Source organism: Acinonyx jubatus, chromosome C2 (genome assembly GCF_027475565.1).
Source record: "Acinonyx jubatus isolate Ajub_Pintada_27869175 chromosome C2, VMU_Ajub_asm_v1.0, whole genome shotgun sequence".
In the NCBI taxonomy this organism is placed as follows: domain Eukaryota; kingdom Metazoa; phylum Chordata; class Mammalia; order Carnivora; family Felidae; genus Acinonyx; species Acinonyx jubatus.
The window spans coordinates 89,829,420-89,847,257 of NC_069384.1; the positions used below are offsets into that span (position 1 = coordinate 89,829,420).

A 17,838-nucleotide genomic window follows, 5' to 3' on the forward strand; every position below is an offset into this window, starting at 1 on the left:
ATTTAGATAAAAACAAAAAACACTATAATTGAAAATTTAAGAATGAACATGATCTTGTGGAAGAATCTCCTGATAGCCCTTGCTCAGTTATGAATACTAGTCCAAATTGAACTCTTCTACTATACTGCATATATTTCTGGGATTATAGAGACTCTAATTTTTCTAAATTTCCAATATAAACTTGTTAAAATTTGGAATTATTCCAAAATGAATGAACTATTAGTGTTGTAAGAGCATTAAAAAATTTAGTTGTTGGATGACTATAATATTCAAATAATGCACTTATTATTAATTTAAGAAAATTCAAGGGGCACCTGGATGGCTCAGTCAATTAAGTGTCCAACTCTTGATTTTGGCTCAGGTCATGATCTCACAGTTTGTCCCAGCTGACATTGTGGAGCCTGCTTGGGATTCTCTCCTTCCTTCTCCCTCTGCCCCTCCTCTGCTTGTGTGTGTGTTCTCTCTCTCTCTCTCTCTCTCTCTCTGTCTCTGTCTCTCTTTCTCTCTTTCTCAAAATAAATAAATAAACTTAAAAAAAGAGAATTCATAAGAAATTTATTATACTAAATGAGATTACTAGGTGTAATCTAAAATGCAATACAAGAGAAATTATACAAAAAAATTTACATAAAGCCTGAGTAAAATTCGGAAATCCAACTCTAGTAAATAAAAATAACTTTCATTTTATCTGTAATAGAAAGGCTTTTTTTCAAACTGCACATTATTAAAACCACAAAAGCTTTATTTTTAACTATAATATATATTGGGCTATAAAACCTTCCCAACAGCTTTTGCATAAACACAGTAAATATATATTTTCAGTTAAAAAGCAATTTAATGAATATTTATGAGAGTAATAAATTAACTTCTATGTTAATAATTACTTATTAAAATAATATTTTATTGACTGTATATTATTTTCAAAGTTCAAGTGAGAATAATTTAAGCTTGCAAAGCTGGGTTAAGGTTTTATAGCTTATTAAAGGTTAATTTGTTATAAAAACAGGAAGTCTATTGAATTCAAAACCAGCTACAATACACTCTGTAGCTGTAATTTTAATTACATAAATTTTAGGGAGAGGTATTTTTTTTGCCAAACAAATATTAATTTTTTCAATGATATTTCTCTCCTAGAAGTAATTTAACTCTGTCTCCACATATATTAGAGCAACAGCAAATGAGTAATATCCAAGCTGCTGCCTAGGATTCTTTAGCAATGGGTTCCTCAGCAAGATAATAATTAATTTATTTTTATTAAGAGAAAGAGAGAGAGATGGAGAGAAAGAGGAGAGATAAGAGCCAAATAGACAGTAATTAATAATTAGACTTTTTTAAAAAGTGGCTTTTTAAAAACTTTGTTAAATTTAGAGCCAAGGATTTATTTACTTTTTAATTCTTTAATTTTGTTAACACCCTATATGAAATTTCAACACAGAAATGAAAAGAACTGTGTCAAAATCTCAAGGTCAACGTCAGCTGCAGGATAGTCTAAATTCAAATATGTAAGAAACTCTTCAACATCATAATAATTCCTAAAATAATCTAAACTCGCTACTGAAGTACTGAGCCTTACTTAGAACTAACAAAGCAGGGATTATACGATTTAGTGAATAACGTGGGACTTGAACTCACAACTCTGAGATCAAGACCTGAACTGAGATCAAGAGTCGGATCTTTAACCAACTGAGCCACCCCCACACACCAGATCCTAGACGTTTGACTGCACGGAATAGTGACCATTAAGGAAATGGAACACAAGTCGAAAATGCAGTACATGGTAAAATATTTTGGTGTGATTAAATAAAATATTAGCTTACTTTCAAATTGTGCTTAGCATGTTCTAGACATTGTGTTGAATATTTCAATTATTGCAATTTCAATAATGCAATTGTGTTGCATTATTTCAATTAATTTCTACAATAACCTTATGACTTATGCAATTTCATTAAGTTTTTGGAGCCAGATATGATTAAATTCATAATAAATTTAAACTTTGTACATGTTTATGCTACTTCTCTGTAAATATAATTTTAATTACCAAAATATTATTCTCATTTTATGCAATTCTATCACCTCAAAAAAAGTTTGTGCATAAAAATGAACACTGAAGAATGTAAAAATTGAAAGTATGTACTATCCTGTTAGGTCATTGTTTATATTCATCCTTAACAGTCACTTTATATTTATTTTAACATTCATTTCTCCACTTATTTGTATCTGTCTTATTCCACACAAAAACATTAAAGAGGCAAGTTTAAGTTTTGTGTTTGAGATTCAAATTATGCTACATGGTATCTAGATAACTCTTATTGCTAAATAATGCAAAAGCTCAATCTTGAGAGATAATATTTCTCTAACGGATTTATCCAATAAGTATATTATTATCTTCAGTTCAAATCTGCAAGTTTGAGACAGCTGCCATTTTCCCATTACTGAATTCATGTCCCTACTCATCAGAATCTCATTTGGATTTTAAGGGCTTAATAAAAATAAGTAATATTTATTAAGAATTATAATGCATTTTCAAATTTGATGCTCACACAGCTTAAGAGTTGGGATTATTTTTATCACAACTGTAAGATTTTTTAGAAAAGAAAGAAAGAGAAAAACAAACAAAACCTCGAAGACTTCAGAGGTGTTAGATAATATCCTAAAGTCACATAACCATCAAGAAGAGCTCTAGGACTTGAGCCTGTTTCCACCATCCTTGCATCCTGTCATGCTGTGTTTCACGATTTAAAACAAGTTACTGGGGTGTCTGGATGGTTCAGTCGGTTGAGCATCTGACTTCTGTTCAGGTCATCAGGTCATGATCTCGCTGTTCCTCATTTCAATCCCCACATCAGCCTGTCTGCTGTCAGCACGGAGCCTGCTTTGGATCCACTGGCCCCCCTCTGTCTACCTCTCCCTGGCTCACACTCTCTCTCAAAAATAAATAAACATTTAAATTGTAAAAAAAAAAATAAAAATAACAAATAAAATGATTTGCCTATTGAACATGGAGCGAATAGGGCAGATAGGAAAGAGAAGGACACCTATCTCTAGCAGGAGAAAAAAAAGTTGTCAACCATACACAGGAGGAGAGGGAAAAACTGGAATGTTTAAAAAGTAGCTCAGGATTACCAAAAAGTCATGTTATTGCCATAATAGACATCTATATTGGTGAGTCCAAATAATTGCCAAAAGTTAAAATATATCTAAAGCTTACTCTTGCAGATTTTAGAGTAATACGTTATATATAAAGAATTTCTGAAACATGCGTAACTTTAGGGAATGAACTAGAAGAAATCAGTTGTTTTTTTCCTTGATTTTTCCCTCGCTCCCTCCTTGTCCATGACTTCTGTTTTTCCCATTCTTTATTTCTTGCTTTTCTTAATTTATGCCATAACCTTTAGTTACAAGAAACAACATGCTTTCTACCTTGTGATGCCAAATGTGCGTGAATACATGGCTATTATTTCTGTTGACCATATAACAACAAGATATACGCAAAAATCTAATACATGATGTCACTTGTTATGATTTTTTAATATTCAAATGACCAGTAAATTTAATTAAATTATATTATCACATAGGTAAAATACAGACATGATTTCTAAATTTTGGGATTCATTCACTATAGACTTTGAAGATTTGTAGATATACCTTCATTTAGTTATTTTTTTAATGTTTATTTATTTTGAGAGCGAGAGTGAGAAAGCATGAGGTGAGGAGGGACAGAGAGCCAGGAGACAGAGAATCCTAAGCAGGCTCCCTGCTCTCAGTGCAGAGGCCTACTGCAACTGCTGGGCTCCATCCCAGGAACCATAAGATCATGACCTGAGCCAAAATCAAGAGTCAGGACATTTAACCGACTGAGCCACCCAGGTGTCCACACTCATTTGGTTTTAAGCCACTAAAAACGCTTTAATATTAGGAATTAGAATATTGGGATCTGAAGCATTCGATTAATTATTCTTCTTTTATTTATTTTTTTTAATTTTCTTAATGTTATTTATTTTTGAGAGAGACAGAGAGAGACTGAGCACGAGCAGGGGAGGGGCAGTGAGAGGGGGAAACAGAATCCAAAGTAGGGTCCAGGCTCTGAGCTGTCAGCACAGAGCCCGACATGGGGCTCAAACTCGTGAACCATGAGATCATGACCTGAGCCAAAGTCAGATGCTTAACTGACTGAGCCTCCCAAGCGGCCCAGTTATTCTTGTTTTAAACTCGCTTTCTTAAAGTCTGATTGCTAAATGGCAGAATAATGACACACTCCGAAGTTTTTTCATTACAACTTATGATTGAAGTTGTATTTCAACAAAAACTACTTAACTTTTGTAGATACGGTAATATTTAGTCTAAGTTATTTAGAAAAATAACTAAAATCAATCAGTGGAAAATGGAAAGCGTTCTGCTTAAAAAAACAAAAACAAAAACAAAAAAACCCAGTAGATTTAGCTTTTAAATGCATTAAACCATTGTTTTCTGATTTTGTGTTCTAGTCCTGACCATGTTTTCTGTGCTCAACAGAGCAGCTCTGGGGTCTTATAATCACAAAATATGCAGCACTGTTCTTTTGTAATTACTTCTGAGAACTGGGTTGAAGTGCCTCATTAAATCAGTCAGTGAGCAAGTATACCCTTTGTAAGTATCAAGATAGTGTTTGCTTTTATTTTCTTAAAATATTTTCAAAAATTATCTTAAGAAAAAAGCAGGTTTGCTTCCATATACAAAACTACACCAAAAACACCATGCAACAATGCTGATTTAAATATTTTTTCATCTGAAATATTCATATAATGCCACATAAATAGATCTGCTAGGATCATTAATACCAGAAAAAATTATAATGCATTAAAATTCAATGAAGGAGGGTTTTTTTGGGGCACCTGGGTGGCTCAGTCAGTTAAGTGTCCAACTTCAGCTCAGGTCATGACCTCCCAGTTTGTGAGTTCGAGCCCCGCGTTGGGCTCTGTGCTGACAGCTCAGAGCTTGGAGCCTGTTTTAGATTCTGTGTTTCCCTCGCTGTCTCTGCCCCTCTCCTGCTCATGCTGTCTCTTTCTCTTTCAAAAATAAATACACATTTAAAAAAATTAAAAATAAAAGGGGGTTTTCTCTTTTTTCCTACTTTTCCAGCCTTATTGCCACATCACACAAGATTGTTCCGATGTGCACCACACGCACACAAGATATACCATGAATATTTTATCTCTGGAAACTATTGAATCCTTTTACATTGTTATATTATTGTACTAGGCAACACATATTTTTGATGCTATTAATTAAATGCATATTTTAATTTTAGGAAATAAATTAAATTTTAGGTTTACCAACTCAAACTTCTACCACTTGAAGTAAATGCTGTTAATTATTAAGTAGAAGAAAAAGAATTCTTTTTAAATGTAGTTATCATAGGGATTGAATTAATGTCATCAGAAAAAAAAAGGATACTGGAATAAATGGAACAAAGTATAGTTCAGCAAATCTGAAAAGCATTTGTATACTTCATGTGAAGTTATTTTCAACTATAGTGTTTCTCAGAATTTACTTTACCTAAACTAGAAGATTTCTTATTGATCATCCAATTGTCCATTTGTTGAATATTGATTGGTAAATCACTAATATCTATAGATTTTTCTAAATCTCCAACTCAACAATTTAAATTTGATTATTTTGTAGGGTAAGTAAACAGTATGAAGCTCACTTTTCTTTAAATAATGCTCCTCATTCCTAATCTGTGGGAAACATTCTACTCAAAAGTATAAACACCTGAAAGTTGTTTCCTACCTCTCATTTCCCTCCAGGCTCTTCTGAGGGGCCTACCTGTCTGTGTAAAGATGCCTTAGGAACGTAAGTGGTAGTTGGTCAAGTTTCACACTTGGCCAAACAATGCACAATTCATATTAAAATATAAATCTTATCGGATGAATAGAAAGGAAAATGATTCATTTGTAGGAAATTACAAAATCATTTGGATTCCTGAATCGTTAAAACTCTGATAAGGATAAAAAAAATGTAAACAAGGAAAATTTAAAAACAGATATCTTTTTTAAGAGACTTTTTAAAGTTTATTTATTTATGTATGTGTTTATTTATTTAAGTTTATTTATTTTGAGAGAGAGAGAGCACACATACATGCACCCGCACACACATGCACATGTGTTTGCAACCTAGGGAGGGGCAGAGAGGGATGGACAGAATCCCAAGCAAGCTCAGCACTGCAAGCACAGAGCCCAACATGGAACTCGATCTAACAAACAGAGATCATGACCTAAGCTGAAACCAAGAATCATGTTTAACCCACTGAGCCGCCCAGGCACTCCTAGCGTTTATTTATTTTTGAGATAGAAAGAGAAAGAGAGAGAGCAGGGGGAAGGGGGCAGGGAGAGAGGGAGAGAGGGAATCCCAAACAGGCTCCACAGCTCAGTGTGTAGCCCGACACGGGGCTCCATCTCACAATCATGAGATCATGACCTGAGCCTAAACCAAGAGTCAGTTGCTTAGCAGCCTGAGCAACCTACGAGCCCCTAAAAACAGATATTATACTGTGTAACAGTGAGTACTAGAAATGTGGTGTATGCTACTCCATTTATAAAAAACTGCAATGGCATTTGTGGATTTTTATGTGTAATTTCACCATGCAAAAAAGGCATAAGTATATGTATTTATCTGTAATTTCACTGCATACACATTTGACTCCTATAAGACAGGAGGCTGATACCTGGTGTAGACCTAGACAATGGCCTGGCCTCCATGTTCCAGCAGGATTTATACAATTTCTAGTTGTCATGCAGTATACAGTAATTTATTATTGCTTTTGTGAAAATGGCCCTAAAAAGAAAGCCAAATGCTTTTATTGCATTTATAAAATAAATTTCATACTAGAGTGCTATTCAGCAATTTGGGAATATGTGAGGGTCTTCAGATGGGCTTTACTATGTTTCAGATTGTCTCTGAGAGAAATCTAAGTGAATCCATTATGACATATAAAATAATATTCTGTCTTAAAGCTTAAAGAAGTAAAGCACTTTCCTATAAAATAAACTGCTAAAATACAAAACTAAAGTAAACCTAATGCCTTTTCTCTAAGGTTTAAGCTTAAGGGAACTAGCACAGGCTAGACCTGGAGAACTGGGTTTGCTCTTCCCTGCAGTAATAAAATATGGATGTCAAGGCATATATCTAAAAGCTATTTGCATTTCATACTTTCTGCTACACTGTATAGGGATTTTCTCATCAAACCCTTCACGGAAGCTAAATCAACACATACATAGTATTTATGATAAAACTAATAAGATCTCCTTGGCCACTGATTCTTTTTCTACTCATTTTTTAGGAGATAACATCACAATTAAGTTCCCTTTTTGCTCTATCTCAGATGCAGAGAATCCCTCCTATATTTATTATTGAACTTGATTTAGTAAGTACTACACAAGTAAGAACAGATTAACTTTTCTCTTCACTCATTCTGCTGCATGTACCCAGTCCAGATGCTTATTTGGAATCATGATTAGCAGCAGTGATACACAAAACAGTCAAGTGGTTCTCTGCCTTTTTCAGCCCAGCTGTATTACTGTATTAACACACTTTCCACTTTCAGTCCCAGAATATATTTGATGGACCAGTTAAGCAAGCTCAGCTGTTACCATGCTGCACAACTTTATCTAATCAATGCTTACTTTTGCTTTACTAGGTGACTGTATATTAATGTACTATCAATGATTCCCTCAGATATCTGGGATAATCCACAGAAAACAGAGATGGCTAGAGTGGAATTTAAAAAGTTAAAGAAAGGATGCCCTGTCTTCTGCCTGAAAGATAATGCTAAGTTTGTGGTAAGGTTCTGTCTTGAGGGGGATTCTGCATAGATCTCTTGTTAAATCTACTCATGGGCCTATAAGGAAAATGATCAGGGGAAATATACCAGGCTCTTAATAATTGTGTCCCATTCTAGATAAACCACTAATTCACTACTTTGTAGATATGGCCAATGGTTTCATAATGTAAATATTCTCTGGAGAAGTCAAATACAAAGAAACCTTGCTCTGTGTTAACTCAGAATCTACTGGTGAGGATTTTGAATATTTGGCCTACAAATACTTAGGAAAGTTTGTGAATGCCTTATCTAACTTGAATTTTTAAAGGCTTTTTTTGCTTGTTTTGCTTATACAATATATACACAATCACTATTGAACATTTAGAAATTGAGGAAAATATGAAGAAGTAGAAATCATCCATAATTTCACCAATTCAATTCATATAATTGGCCCCTACCACAAACAGCACTTTAGTCATATAGATCACTGGTATATTGAACAAGCAGGATTTATATACCAGAGGCAATGCTACTCTGTTTCCTATTGCCCACTCAAAACATACCTAGAGAAGATCCCCAGACAGCTAGATGAAGACTTCTTCTGATAATTGGTAATTTAAAAAGTCTTATAATCAGTTTGAGTCACTTGTCTTAAATAATTAGAATACATAGTCTCACATCATGATCAAAACTCCACCCTTGATTTAAAATTTCATCTTCTTGCCCTCTGCCAGCTCAGGTCTGTTGTTGAGGAAGGAGTTACTCTGTATTCTTTCTTTCCTCATGCACTAATGATACTTATCTATAAATTGAAGGTAATAAGAGTCCCTGCTTCAATAATATGATTATTATGAAGATTAATGTGATAGTACACTTAAAAAGCTTAGAAAAATATCTAGCCCATATTACTAACAATGGGAAAATATAAAGAAGTAGAAATCATCCATAATTCCATTAACCCAATTTATATAATTGGTCCCTACAGACTGGAGTAAATAACACTGGATAGCTGTGAGCCTTTTTGGGTCAAAAGAAGGTACATCAGAACACGGGGGGTTGGGGGTGTGGGCAGGCAAAACATTTCTTGGCCAGGAGAAAATAATCCACTCCTGCTAGTCTAGCCCAGACCAGAGAACTTCAGATTTGACCAGGCTAAAGTCAAGTAGCTTAACAAAAATACGTAATTCCTTATACTATTCTATTTCATTAGAAAATATACCAGTTCAGATTAGTTTTGCTCTTTGGGTAGTTTTTAGGTCAATATGAATTTCTGTTACCTCTCTACTGCTCTATTCTACGTTTTCAAGAGTTGCTATAAACATCAGCACGTTCTCCAGACCAGATGGACTACACAGGCAGCTACTTTGATTTATTTTTTAAAGAGCCAATAATAGACACCGTTTCTAGGTCCCAGGCAAATATATGCATGTATATATAATTATATCTATCTATAGATAGAGATAGATATTGATATTGCATAAATATATAAAGACATATATTTTTCTGCTCCAAGGTCTGGAGACACAGGCCAATCCCAACACAGACACTCCTTTCCTGCTCATTTATTAGATGCGGAGTGTCAAACTCATCTCTTACTTACAGGTTTCTCAGGTGAGTCAGCCACCAGTCTACCATGTTCCCCATGTTGCAGAGGACACACATTAAGCCCTCCACATGGTTCCATTGAAGCCTTCATCACTAGGCTTGCAATGGAACTTAAATTTCTCCAAAATTTCTATTCATAAAATCTTCTTTCCCCACTATCCTCCAAACCTTTTATACCACAGATGTAAGAGGTTCAACAATAGACTGACATGGTTTTTAATGTTTTCCTTTGACACATTGGTGTTGGGTAGGTCACGTTGAAACACCCACTCATATATATATTATCATTTGATTAGCTAGTTAGCTATATCTATCTACCAAAGTACTCTAACAACACACATACACTTACTTACACATTAAAGACTCATAATGTGACATGAAACTGCTTGGATGTAAATCCTTATTGTTTCATCTAACTAGCTGTTTGTCTTTGAGCCAGTTGCTTATTCTTTTCCTACCTCAGTTACCTCTCCTGTAAATTGAAGATAATAACAGTCCCTACCTCAACAACATGATTATTGTGAAAACTAAAAAACAAAAACACTTAGAAAAGTATTTATCCCATATTACTAACATGCTATCTTTAGATGTAACAATAATATAATTATTATTATAATTATTATAAATGTCCTCTCTACAACTTGTTTGACTTAAGAGGATGCTCACATGCTGTTCAAAATTCTTCTTTACCTTGTAATTATACAGTATTCAGCTATACAAATGTAGCATCATTTTCAATACTAAACTGGACATATATAAGATTTCTAAAATCTGCCACATCATTGATGATCTTTATTGTCTGTTTTTTCCCCTTTATAATATATTGATTAACCAGAATCATTGGATCAAAATATGATTAAGTCACTTAATACATATTGACAAATTACCTTGCTAAAAAACTAATATCACATTGATACACACACACACACACACACACACACACACACATATATATATCAAACAATGTATTTTCAAGACTACTTTAAAATCTGGCCAATTATCTACTATCAGGCATTGATTTAAGTATAAGAGCATCCATAGAAGATGATGACAAAGAAGCACACCTGTTCTCTTGTTTCCTTACAGAGTATACAAACAGATTTCTGGAAACTTTTTTTGGCTCTAGGAAGCAAAAATCTTTAAGGTTTTATGAAGAGAAACCCAATATATCTTCACAACCAGAGAGTGCTGGTGCCACAACTACACTGACCATTCTTTTTAAATAGAAAAGGGAAATGAAGTAAGAATGAGCAGTAGTGGCTGTCTATCGTGGTGGTTCATTATGAGATACTTAGATAGAGCTGCTTTAATTATGTAAATGCATCTATTGGATAAGTGTTAATAAACTTCTATTTAAATAAAATAAATCAAAATTCTATTTCTCCTTAGCATATTATATTTTAATTAAAGTCTTGAGCACAGTCAGTAACTGTGAAGTTATACAGTTGACAAAATCAATCATTAAGGAGTATAAATCTTCTGGATACTTGTCTAACACAAAGCACATAGTAATTAGTCAGTTTTGATAATAGTTTCACATATGTCCTAGGAAGAGGACACTCTGGCTCTCAATTTTAGCATTCTACTACATCAGTATTATTGTGAAGAGTATGCCAATTTTATCAAGGTCCCACAAACTCATCAATACCCGGCTTAAAGTATCTTCTGTCTCAAGTAATTAATAATGACATCAACTATTTTTCTTAAAGATTTTAATTTAAAATATTCTATTTTGGAAAGTCATCTTCCTGTGATACTCTCTGACTCTGTGTGCTTCTCCTTCTCCCTCTTTCTCTGTCTCTGCCTCTGTCTCTCTCTCCACTCACAGAGGCATGTAACTTCAACAAAACAAAATAAAATGTTCACCCCACCAGCAATAGCCATTGGACCAACCTTATAAAGTAACGGCAATTTTCCTAATTTCAGGAGTGCAATCTTATTCGTTGTATTTTTCATTTTTTGTATCCTTTTTAAGTCATCTGCATTTCCATAACTCACATCAATGACTTCAGCCTGAAAGAGAAGAAAAGACAAAAAAAGTCTTGTAGGAAGAATTCTAGCAAACTGTCCATTTATGTGACAAAATCATTCACAATAATTTGAAATAGTCAAAGGAAAACTATTTCCACTCTTACCTTGACTTAATCACCACAAACATGATCTTTCTATTTTTCTGTCAGGGTACAATTCTTCTGGTAACTTGAGAAAAAGTTTTAGAGTCATTTGAACTTTGCCTTCTCCCTTCTAGATAAGTTACAAACCCAATTCATTCCCCTAGCGGATGACCAAGTTTGGAAGTTTGGTATATTGTATATTTATGTTTCTGAAATTTGAATCATTTTACAAAATACTACAAGGTTAATTTCTTTAAAGCTCAACAACAATTACACCATTCCTTGACTTGAGAACAATGTAAAGGCTTTCAATTCTTTTCCAAACTAAACAAAGCCCATCACGTACAGCTGTTCAGGTGGTGCACATATTCAGTTGTGAATGACAACTCCTTGGGTTATGCAAGATACAACCTGTACAACCAACCATATGTGCCAGTCTGGCATTCAAGGATTTTAGAACATAATCCCAAACTACAATTTCAGTCATATTTCCCACTCCCATCCATATAGTTGTCTTATATTCTATATCAATATTTCTTATTTTTAAGAATCCCCTTTAATTACTGCTAAAATTTTATACCTTTCTAAGATTCTAATGGAATTCTCTAACATAGCTGCCCCTTTCCTTCTCCTTGAAAAGTACCACACCGAGGGTTCTATCAAACACATATTCTTATGAGCCAAGATGATTCCTTTCCGGTTTGGTTTCAATAATTTTTATTATTAAAATAGTAGTTGTTATGCTTTCCAGTGATAAAATTATATGAAATGTGCTGTTTCAAACTACAGCATATATACACTGAGGCATTAAGGAGCTAACATTAGGCATTAAGGTGGCAAACAATGAGAACAGAGTTGGGAGAATCCAACCTATAAATTCCCACTCTTCTCAACTGGAGCTAATTACTTTTACCAGTTTTATGCAAAGGTCCTCCATAGAACACTTGTGTGAAGAAACAATTCTGTGTTTAGAAGAACATGTGAATACCACCAAGATACCAGCAGATCTGTTAGAGGAAACATTTCCGGCATGAAATATTCCCTTGGCCCTTTCATTTGCATCTGTCAAAGCTTTACTGACACATTATGGCCCATTTCAAATGTTACCTACCTGATGAACTGTATTTCCCTGTTGCCCAAGTAAATGTGCCTTCTCTACTTTGAACCTGACTCTCTTGAGGACATCACTGGACTGCATATATATGTAGATAGATAGGTATATGTAGATAGATATATGTAGATAGATAGAGAGATAGGTAGATAGATAGATAGATAGATAGATAGATAGATAGATAGATAAGATTTTGTTTTTCCTCAGCGAAGGGCCCATCATGCACGTTTCTCAGCCCTCATCCAGGTGTCCACCGTACGCTGTTAACTGTCTTAAACTGAAATGATTACAGTTCATACAATATCTCTAAAAAGTAAAGCTGTATTTTCAAATGGATTTCCTAAGAAAATATAGTTGTTAACACTTCTGTCAGAATGGCTTTGGGTTATAATTTTATTTCTATACAATGTGATTAAATCAGTGACTTATTAATATAATTTTTGAGTTTGCTTATACCATTATAATATAAATAACTGTTGATTTATTATTTTAAAAGCCTGATTAAATAAATGATCACATAATGTTAATAATCACATTGGAAAAATGAGAGAATTCATATTATTCATTTCAAAATTTCAAGCTACCTACTAATTATGTGTGATTCACTGATACCATATTAAAATAGGGATATCCCTCTCTTGGTTATATTAATGAACATATTTTTCACATCTAGTAGAGATTGGAGGAAAAGCATGCTGGTCTGGGAGGGTGTAGGCTAGACTTTGAACTTTTTGTTTGTATACATACCAGAAAGGTGTGACAGTTACAAAAATACCACTTCTGTAAAAGACATTTTATATCATTGGAAAATAGTGAAAGCTTGCCTCAACAATGGCAATTTTAATCAAAGAGCTCTTTCATTATCTTTCTTTAAATAGCATATCAATAGAGTCAAGCATTTTAACATTAAGAGGCTTTTGTTTCTTTTTTTCACAAAAATAGTCCTCAACACAGCATCATTATATCAATTTATTTTGGCTTATGCACTTTGAGCCAATTTATTTTGACTTATGCATTAAAAATCAACAATTACAGAAATCAGTGTTCTCATGGTTTAACAGGTGATAATAAAAATGTATCTATTGCCTTCAAAGGATGCCTCTGAATCAGGTCCTTTCTAAAAGTCTTTCCTATTTACCTTTAAGCAAACTGAAAAATCACAGTTGCAAGAAAGCAACTGAATTTTCTGAGACACAAATCAATATACAATGATATGACAAAATGTCAAGCCACTTCTTTCCACACATTCTTGTTGCCACAATGAACCTTTTCTTATTGTATGTATTCTGTCACACTAGAAAATCATCCACTCAAGCGGTTGGGGTACAGTGTTTAATTTATGTCCAAATACCAAGGATTTAGTTACATCTGACTAATCCCTTTGGAAAATATCAAATGAGCCAGAATCTATGTACTTGTTGAACTATTCATTCGTGTGCACCAATTTTTCCACTGAGGACTTCCCTGACATATAGGAGGGGGTAATGGAGAGGTTACAGAGTAAAATGAAACTAGTTCCATTTTGTTTTAAAATTTTTTAACTAGGGAGAGATATACAAAAGTCTACACATTAATTTTTATTTAAATTCTATACATTAATTTTTGACTAAGAACAAAGAACTTAAAACAGCAACAACAGCTGGGGAAACTGGGTGGCTCAGTTGGTTAAGCGTCCGACTTCAGCTCGGGTCATGATCTCACAGTTCGTGAGCCTGAGCCCCGCGTCGGGCTCTATGGTGACAGCTTGGAGCCTGGAGCCTGCTTTGGATTCTGTGTCTCCCTCTCTCTCTAGCCCCTCCCCCGCTCTGTCTCTCTCTCTCTCTCTCTCTCTCTCTCTCTCAAAAATAAAAAACATTAAAAAAAAGCAGCAACAACTAAAACAAAAAACCAAAAACAAATATTTTATACTTTATTAAACTATTATAGTATTGAAATGATAGCAGGGGGGATGGGCCATATAGAAGCAGCTAAGAGAATAAGTGGCACAGTTTAAAAATAAATACTAATATTAAAATACGATTATATTTTGTAGTAAGATATGTGATTAGAAGGAATCATAGCAGATAATTAGCAATAACAAAAATCAAAGCATTAAAAATTGATATTCTGTTACATCGGTGATTTTACGGCTCTACACAAAAAAAAAAAAAAAAAAAAAAAAATGGAGAAAACATCCTGAGCAGAAGCAACAGAAGGGAATAACTAAGAGCAATGAATAGAATTGTCATGTCCTATAGTCAGCTAAATAAAATAAACAGAACAATCATGGAAAGTAACTAGGTCAGAGAAAAATATCTGGGACCATCCACCTATAGGTGGCCTGTGCTCCACACTAGGGAATAATCCAGTGCCATGTTTCTCTTCTAACTTGAGGTAGCAAAAATTATTCATGCTTATGACATGATGTATGCTTTGAAACTTTTCAGACTTGACATTTTCAACCAAATCAATCACTCTGTATCCTCTCAGCTCTTTTCTAATTGATTCTGAATGTACAGAATGTTTGAAAAGCATTGCTGCTTTGACTAAAACAGTAATTTTCTACTCAGAGTCAGAAATGGTAAACCCAAGCAGTTCTCATACTGACAAGGTACAGTATCAGCACAAGTATTATTCACCTAAATACAAGTTTTACTTCAGAAATTTACTACCATCTTACATAATCTAGCTTTGAATCCTCTTCAAATTAGTGCTTATGTCTATTACAAACTTGTAAAATCAAAATGTGCTTCCATGTTTACCTCTGTCTTTTCCAAAAAGGGTTATTATGTTAATATTTATGAAGACTTCAGATTTCAGACATTCCTAGAATTTTATTAGTACTTCCTTTTCAAGTTCACTCAATGGCTTTCCATCATGCACATCTTTATGAAAACCACACTGAACTGAAGCATGAAAGGCAATACTGCTTCCTCCCGATCCTGTGGCAGACATCACTAATCAGACATCACCTTCTCAAATTCCTCAAGATGGTCTTCTAGCTGATCAAGACCAATTAGGGGTTGGCATAAGTAGGAAGCTATATAAAGTATTTAATATTTTAATGTTAAACAATGATTGATATTAAATAACTTTTTAAATAATATTTAGTTATTTAAAATCTTTAATAACTAGAACACAAGTACTAATCAGTTAAAATGAGCTCCTAGTCAATCAGAAGGGATACCAGCTAGTGTGCTAAACTAGTACACCCCAAATGAATCCAGCACTAAGACTAAGACATACACACAGTTTTATGGTCTTTGGTGTAAAAGATTCATTTTTATCACTTTTTTTACATGTAATATATAAATTTGCTGGAAAAAAATATCTGCTACAATGATATACTGAATGTAAGGCTTATTGACATGATGACCACATTTTTATGGCAGAAATAACAAAGATCAACCAGAGCAGTTAATTGTCTTGACACACAGTAATTATTTTAAAAATTTGCAAAATGTTTTATAATCTAATATGTGCACACCCACCTAAAAGATGAAAAAAATTAAGTTAAAACTATTGTAATACAGAAATTTAACCAGAGTTAGGCACAGTTCTGTTAGGATTTTCTTATAGGGGTAGAGATCAGATTAGGATGGGATTTCAGGAAATTTATCAATGAAGGAAGCTGGTGGATCAGTGTCAGTTGCTTCAGAAAGTGGATGGAAGGTCAGTTGATACTTTGCAGCAATTACCCCAGAAGGGTTTACATCTGTCATAATTTGAGGAAATTTCTTGAAAAGAATTTACCTCTGGATCTTCCATCAGCTCTATGTGAAAGGTGAACTTCATCTGACTAAGGAACTTCCTCTTTCAAACAGAAATCAGAAGGAAGTTCTCTGCCCCTTAAAATATTGTTATTGACTTTTGAGTGATCTCTGTGGCTCTGGATGGAATGTGTAAGGGGTTTGAAGTGGAATTTGAGTGCACTGTTTACCCAATGGCATATGTTCCCTGCCCAAATATTGTGGCCATGCTATAATTGGCAAAACTGTTTCTTGCTGAGTACTGAGTGCAGGGAAGTTGTATGCTCATAAAAGGGATCTCAGCAGGGGTGGGAAAGGAGGGTGGTGGGGTGGGTATGGGGGTGAAGATCCCTGATGTGTAGCATTTAAACATTTTCTGTGGTTTAAATATTAGACCAGAATTAGGAGAAATGCACAGAATTGACTTCCACTAGCAGGAACAAGCTGACATGAACCATTCTGGCACACCACTGGGGCACTTGTACTTGGCCTTTTAAGTGTAGAACAGTATGTTACTCAGGGCTTTCCTAGGTGGTTGAAAACAGAAATGGGTATGCATTAGAGGTATGGGTTGAAGCTTGTGCCCAGGTCTTGGCAACGTAGAGCTAAGAAGCAGAGGAAGGTAAGAGGTGCATAATAGTAAGAGAGAGATGACGGTAAGAGGACTTCACAGGAAATCCCAGCTAACAGAAAGTTAGAAATTGGGGGCACCTGGGCGGCTCAGTCTGTTAAGCGTCCGACTTCAGCTCAGGTCACGATATCATGGTTTGTGGGTTTGTGCCCACGTTAGGCTCGGTGCTGACAGCTCAGAGCCTGGAGTCTGCTTTAGATTCTGTGCCTCCCTCTCTTTCTCTCTGCCCCTTGCACCTCTCTCTCAAAAATAAATAAACATTAAAAAAAAAAGTTGGAAATTGAACATTAGGCCTTTGAGACAGAGAGGGAGAAAGAAAGGGAGGATTGGGAGAAAGATTGATGTGGACAGGACTGTTATGACAAGATACGGGGGAAAAAGAAAATCAGTATCTAACTATTTATGTCCTCAGTGCTAGACACTTTACTACAGAGCTCGTATAAATGGTGTTCAGTCTATCTTCAGAACACTCATATCTGGGAGTGTTTCTGCCCATTTTATAGATAAGGAAACTGGAGTGTAGAATATTTAAATGTTTTGCTAGTGCTCATAGCCTCATAGCAGTATTGAGCCATGCAGTTTGTAACTACTTTCCTGACAGTTTCTCCTATTAGACTGCCAGTTGCATGTGGACATTGTCTACATGTCTTATTTATCACTTTTGTCCCCTGTGACTGGCACCTAAGAGGTACGCAGTAAGTATTTGCTGAATGTTGAATGTTGCCTGTTATATTACTCAAACCCAGATGGCTAAACGCTCTATTAGTCACCTAATCTTTCACTATCAAATTAAAATATAAGGAAAAACAAATTAATAATCATAGGGCACTTTATTTAATAAATGATACTCA

The 17,838-nt window shown here is 34.5% G+C and overlaps 1 protein-coding gene across 11 annotated transcripts in view; it reads right to left on the reverse strand.

The window, feature by feature from the left end:
- The window catches only part of NAALADL2 (N-acetylated alpha-linked acidic dipeptidase like 2), a 1,320,599-nt gene that overhangs the window by 527,573 nt on the left and 775,188 nt on the right, over positions 1–17,838 (reverse strand). For all 11 annotated transcript variants that reach the window (XM_027061407.2, XM_053221202.1, XM_053221203.1 and 8 more), the window contains one exon: positions 11,297–11,416. In XM_027061407.2, the coding sequence (XP_026917208.1) occupies positions 11,297–11,416 (120 nt within the window). The remainder of the gene's footprint in view (positions 1–11,296; positions 11,417–17,838) is intronic.